General features: G+C 43.7%; 1 protein-coding gene across 1 annotated transcript; it reads left to right on the forward strand.

Annotated features, from left to right (window-relative positions):
- Positions 1 to 40: 40 nt before the first annotated feature.
- On the forward strand, positions 41 to 5,903 carry LOC112225790. Its single transcript, XM_042312741.1, has 5 exons — positions 41 to 333; positions 2,796 to 2,900; positions 3,732 to 3,830; positions 4,908 to 4,960; positions 5,152 to 5,903. Coding segments are annotated over exons 1-5 (624 nt in total). The 5' UTR covers positions 41 to 332; the 3' UTR covers positions 5,518 to 5,903.
- Positions 5,904 to 6,554: the final 651 nt, after the last annotated feature.

The following is a 6,554-nucleotide window of genomic DNA, read 5'->3' on the forward strand; positions in this document are numbered from 1 at the left end:
CTGGATGACTGCTGTGAGAAGTCAGTCACAGAGAAGCCTTTCTGGGAGGAGAAGCTACCATCAGATGTAACTATCCAGAGGACCATGAGGACAACATCAAGTATTTCTGCAAAGAAGACAGTGAATCTGACTGTGAAAACAAGATATCAGATACATATCATGAAAAACCTAGAAGATATTCTCTTTCTAAGAGAAGAAGAGAGAGATTCTCCACAGTGACCATCAGTGACCTGACTGAAGATGATACTGGGACCTACTGGTGTGGAGTAGAAACCAGCAGGACAGAACAACGTTACATTACACTGATCACACAGGTGAAGCTGCTTGTTATAAGTGAGTATAAACTTCCTCTTTCTCTTTAACATGTGACTCTAAACACACAAGTTGCAGTTATCTATTTGATAAAAGTAGTTTAATTTAAATGATCATTGCATGACCTGGACCCCTACAAATCAGCCGGACTAGACAATCTGGATCCTCTCTTTCTAAAATTATCGGCCGAAATCTTTGCAACTTACTGGCCTGTTCAACCTCTCTTTCGTATCGTCTGAGATCACCAGAGATTGGAAAGCTGCCGTGGTCATCCCCCTCCTCAAATGGGGAGACACTCTAGACCCAAACTGCTACAGACCTATATCTATCCTACCCTGCCTTTCTAAGGTCTTTGAAAGCCAGGTTAACAAACAGATCACCGACCATTTCCAATCCCACCGTACCTTCCTCGCTATGCAATCTGGTTTCCGAGCTGGTCTTGGGTGCACCTCAGCCACGCTCAAGGTCCTAAACGATTTCATAACCGCCATTGATAAGAAACAATACTGTGCAGCTGTATTCATCAACCTGGCCAAGGCTTTCGACTCTGTCAATCACCACATTCTTATCGGCAGACTCAACAGCCTTGGTTTCTCAAATGACTGCCTCACCTGGTTCACCAAATACTTCTCAGAGTTCAGTGTGTCAAATCAGAGGGCCTGTTGTCCGGACCTCTGGCAGTCTATGGGTTGTGCCACAGGGTTCAATTCTCGGGCCGACTCTTTTCTCTGTATACATCAATGATGTCGCTCTTGCTGCTGGTGATTCTCTGATCCACCTCTGAGCAGATGACACCATTCTGTATATTTCTGGCCCCTCTTTGGACGCTGTGTTAACTAACCTCCAGACGAGCTTCAATGCCATACAACTCTCCTTCCGTGGCCTCCAACTGTTCTTAAATGCAAGTAAAACTAAATGCATGCTCTTCAACCGATCGCTGCCCATACCTGCCCGCTCATCTAGCATCACTACTCTGGACGGTTCTGACTTAGAATATGTGGACAACTACAAATACCTAGGTGTCTGGTTAGACTGTAAACTCTCCTTCCAGACTCACATTAAGCATTTCCAATCTAAAATTAAATCTAGAATCAGCTTCCTATTTCACAATAAAGCCTCCTTCACTCATGCTGCCAAACATACCCTCGTAAAACTGACCATCCTACCGATCCTCGACTTCGGCAATGTCATTTACAAAATAGCCTCCAACACTCTACTCAGCAAATTGGATGCAGTCTATGACAGTGCCATCCGTTTTGTCACCAAAGCCCCATATACTACCCATCATTGCGACCTGTATGCTCTCGTTGGCTGGCCCTCGCTTCATATTCATCGCCAAACCCACTGGCTCCAAGTCATCTATAAGTTTTTGCTAGGTAAAGCCCTGCCTTATCTCAGCTCACTGGTCACTGAAGCAGCACCCACCCGTAGCATGCGCTCCAGCGGGCATATCTCACTGGTCACCCCCAAAGCCAACTCCTCATTTGGCCGCCTTTCCTTCCAGTTCTCTGCTGCCAATGACTGGAACAAATAGCAAAAATCACTGAAGCTGGAGACTCATATCTCCCTCACTAACTTTAAGCACCAGCTGTCAGAGCAGCTTACAGATAATTGCACCTGCACATAGTCCATCTGTAAATAGCCCATCCAACTACCTCATCCCCATTCTGTTATTTTTTTGATGGTTGCTCCTTTGCACCCCAGTATCTCTACTTGCACATTCATCTTCTGCACATCTACCATTCCAGTGTTTAATTGCTAAACTGTTATTATTTTTGTTGCCTTACCTCCGTTATCTTACCTCATTTGTACACAATGTATATAGACTTTTTCTATTGTGTTATTGACTGTATGTTTGTTTATTCCATGTGTAACTCTGTGTTGTTGTTTGTGTCGCACTGCTTTGTGTTATCTTGGCCAGGTCACAGTTGTAAATGAGGACTTGTTCTCAACTAGCCTACCCGGTTAAATAAAGGTTAAATATATATATATATATTTTTAAATTACATGTTTAATGTGTTTGATACCGTTCATTCCAGACATTGTGATTAGACCACCCTCCTTTTTCTCCTCCCAACAGTCTCCTCTGCTTCCCATGCTGTACACCTGCAGTAACAATGTTACATACTGTCTGACCATGTAAATAACATATAGCATTATATTATATCAGTATATTAGATATAATACAGTATGTTAGTCAGTGTGTTAGTGGAGGCTGGGTGTTTGTAGTGGAACACAGTAACTTCCTCTGTAATGTCTGTATGTTTGTTCCTCTGTAATGTCTGTGTGTTTGTAGTGAAAAGACACTGGACCAGAACACAGTAACTTCCTCTATAATAACTGTGTGTTTGTAGTGGTGTGACAACTAACACACCTCAACAGGAACAAGAGAAAACACCCTAAATGTCCCTGTGACTCTCTCCCTCCATCTCTCCCTCCTCACCTTCTTAAAACATGTTCATACTCATGTCCATTGTTTTCAGTGAAACCAACTAACACCACAACAACAACAACAACAGCACCACCAGACCCACCCACAACCACCTTCATCTCACTATCATCATCATCATCATCACTCAACGGATCTGGTAAATTAACTTATACATATTCAGATGCCCAAGTCTCACTTTGGTTAGTGGTAGACATGTCTGTATGTAGTGTTATGATATGAGGGTAGGTTAGTGTTATGATAAGAGGGTAGGTTAGTGTTATGATATGAGGGTAGGTTAGTGGTAGACATGTCTGTAGGTAGTGGTATGATATGAGGGTAGGTTAGTGTTATGATATGAGGGTAGGTTAGTGTATGTATGAGGGTATGTTAGTGTTATGATATGAGGGTAGGTTAGTGTTATGATATGTAGGTTAGGTATGGTTAGGGTAGGTTATGAGGGTATGTTAGGGTAGGTTAGGGTAGGTGGTATGATATGAGGGTAGGTTAGTGGTAGATATGTCTGTATGTAGTGTTATGATATGAGGGTAGGTTAGTGGTATGATATGAGGGTAGGTTAGTGGTAGACATATCTGTATGTAGTGTTATGATATGAGGGTAGGTTAGTGGTATGATATGAGGGTAGGTTAGTGGTAGACATGTCTGTATGTAGTGTTATGATATGAGGGTAGGTTAGTGGTATGATATGAGGGTAGGTTAGTGGTAGATATGAGGGTAGGTTAGTGTTATGATATGAGGGTAGGTTAGTGGTATGTTATGATATGAGGGTATGATGGGTAGGTTAGTGGTAGACATGTCTGTATGTAGTGTTATTTTATGAGGGTAGGTTAGTGGTATGATATGAGGGTAGGTTAGTGGTATGATATGAGGGTAGGTTAGTGCAACAGCAGGTTTGTCTAACCTGTGTGTGGTAATATGAGGGTGTGTGTGTGTGTGTGTGTGTGTGTGTGTGTGTGTGTGTGTGTTCCAGGAACCTCAGTGGTCATCATGGTGTCTGTTAGTCTGGTAGTGTTACTGCTGCTGATCTGCCTGTTCATAGTCTACAGATGGAAATACAACAAGGTCACAGGTCACACGCACGCAACAGACACACACACACACACACACACACACACACACACACACACACACACACACACACACACACACACACACACACACACACACACACACACACACAGGTCTATAAAATTAGAGTAAGTTTTCCTTTTTTACAATCTCTCAGTTTCCTTTCAGATAAATTAATTAGCATAATATCCACATCCTCATTTGTCCCTGGTTGAGAAATAAAGTGTTACGGTTTTCTAGTGGTGAAGGAGAGTCGGACCAAAATGCAGCGTGTTGATTGAGATTCATGTTTAATAAAACAAAGAAACATGAACTTACAAAAACACTACAAAACAATAAACGTAATCGAAACAGCCTATCTGGTGCAAACTAACAGAGACACATAGGACACTAAGGACAATCACCCATGACAAACTCAAAGAATATGGCTGCCTAAATATGGTTCCCAATCAGAGACAACGATAAGCACCTGCCTCTGATTGAGAACCACTCCAGACAGCCATAGACTTTGCTAGATAACCCACTAAGCTACAATCCCAATACCACCACCAAAACCCCAAGACAAACACACCACAATTACAAAAACCCCATGCCACACCCTGGCCTGACCAAATACATAAAGATAAACACAAAATACTTTGACCAGGGCGTGACATAGAGAATGAATAGTCACTGAGGACTGTCTGACACCTGCCTGGTTCTGGGGGAAGCTCTCTCTCTCTCTCTCTCTCTGTCTGTCTGTCTCTCTCTCTGTATCTGTGTCTCTCTCTCTCTCTCTGTCTGTCTCTCTCTCTCTGTATCTGTGTCTCTCTCTCTCTCTCTTCTGTCTCTCTCTCTCTGTCTCTGTCTCTCTCTCTGTCTCTCTCTCTGTCTCTGTCTCTCTGTATCTCTCTCTCTGTCTCTCTGTCTGTCTCTGTCTCTCTCTCTCTGTCTGTCTCTCTCTCTCTCTCTGTCTCTCTGTCTGTCTGTCTGTCTCTCTCTGTCTGTCTGTCTGTCTGTCTGTCTGTCTGTCTCTCTCTCTCTGTATCTGTCTCTCTCTCTCTCTCTCTGAGTGATGTGTGTGTGTTGTGTTCTACAGGATCTGTCTCTTCAACACACAGAGTGAGTCCAGACACAGTAAACAATGAAGGGGTCAGTGTCTGTATTATGATAATTTTTTGACTGAGTGATGTCATTGAGTGTGTTTTATTTGTCATACTATTGTCCCCTCTTCCTCTACTCCCCTCTCTCATTCCTTCTCTCTCTATCTCTCACTCGCTTTCTCTCCTTGTGTCTGTCTCTTTTCCTTCTAATCCTCCCTCTCTCCTCCTCCTTCTTTCCAGGGTTGTCATGGTGACGGTGACTATGAGGAGATAATGGAGCGCCCCCTACAGTCAGACTCACATGCTGCGATCTCCACCATCTACGCCACCGCCAACTTACCCACAAGCTACTCTGACTCTCCCCATTACGCCAGCGTCAACTTCCACAAGAACCCCAGTAGCCCCAACGAAGCAACTGCCACCATCACTAACGAGGGCAGCTGCCCCAATGAGGACATCGCTGCCATTACTAATGAGGGCACTTCATCATGTGACTATGCTACTGTGAACTGTCAAAGCCCCACCTACTCTACTGTCAATCATCCACACTGTTCCTCTGAGGCTCCTCCCATCTCCTCCACGGGCAGCATACCCATATACACTTGAGTCACTGGCAACCAATCACAAGATACATACACTCACAGTCTACTTCCTGTTCTCTCAGTGACAGTGAGTTTGCATGTCTTGCCCTGTTGAACGGAGGTGTCACTTTATGGAAAATGTACAGAAAATGCCCTGCACAAAACTGACAGTGATATAGGGGTGGAGTCAACAAACTCCGCCTTCGCAGTTTAAACTGTTCAATATGAGCGCAGCCACCCAGTAGATGATGATGATGACGAGCATTATAATAATTATAATTATAATTTTATTGTGATGTTATTTTATCTTAATAATTGTATTTATGATTGTACATTCTTAACTAAATAATAACATCTGACATCTCTAGACCGTTCCTCCTGACAACAAAGATAGGGGGGAATGGGAGTAACACAAGGTAGGGAATGAGTAGGTGAAATAAGGCATTAAATGTCTGGACCAATGTGTTGTGTTAAGGGGAATGTGTTGTGTTAAGGGAAGGGGAATGTGTTGTGTTAAGGGAATGTGTTGTGTTAAGGGAATGTGTCTGGACCAGGGGAATGTGTCTGTGAAGGGAATGTGTCTGGACCAGGGAATGTGTTGTGTCTGGACCAGGGGAATGTGTCTGGACCAGGGGAATGTGTCTGGACCAGGGGAATGTTAAGGGGAATGTGTGTAAGGGAATGGATGTGTTGAATGTTAAGGGGAATGTGTTGTGTTAAGGGGATGTGTTGTGTTAAGGGAATGGTTGTGTTAAGGGAATGTGTTGTGTTAAGGGGAATGTGTTAAGGGGATGTGTTGTGTGATGTGTTAAGGGAATGTGTTGTGTTGTGTTAAGGGGAATGTGTGTAAGGGGAATGTGTTAAGGGGAATGTGTGTGTGGACCAGGGGATGTGTTAAGGGGAATGGGAATGTGTTGTGGGGGAATGTGTTGGTTAAGGGGGATGATGTGGACCAGGGGGTTGTGTTAAGGGGAATGTGTTGTGTTAAGGGAATGTGTTAAGGGGAATGTGTTGTGTTAAGGGGAATGTGTCTGGACCAGGGGGATGTGTTGTGTTAAGGGG

The sequence above is a fragment of the Oncorhynchus tshawytscha genome, unplaced genomic scaffold, assembly GCF_018296145.1.
Source record: "Oncorhynchus tshawytscha isolate Ot180627B unplaced genomic scaffold, Otsh_v2.0 Un_contig_4195_pilon_pilon, whole genome shotgun sequence".
Taxonomy (NCBI): domain Eukaryota; kingdom Metazoa; phylum Chordata; class Actinopteri; order Salmoniformes; family Salmonidae; genus Oncorhynchus; species Oncorhynchus tshawytscha.

Bases quoted from the DNA above. Each gene is read 5' to 3' on its own strand.
- LOC112225790 (XM_042312741.1), top strand. The intron at 2,901-3,731 runs GTAAATTAACTT...TGTGTGTTCCAG, and splicing joins ATCATCACTCAACGGATCTG to GAACCTCAGTGGTCATCATG. The intron at 3,831-4,907 runs GTCACACGCACG...TGTGTTCTACAG, and splicing joins GAAATACAACAAGGTCACAG to GATCTGTCTCTTCAACACAC.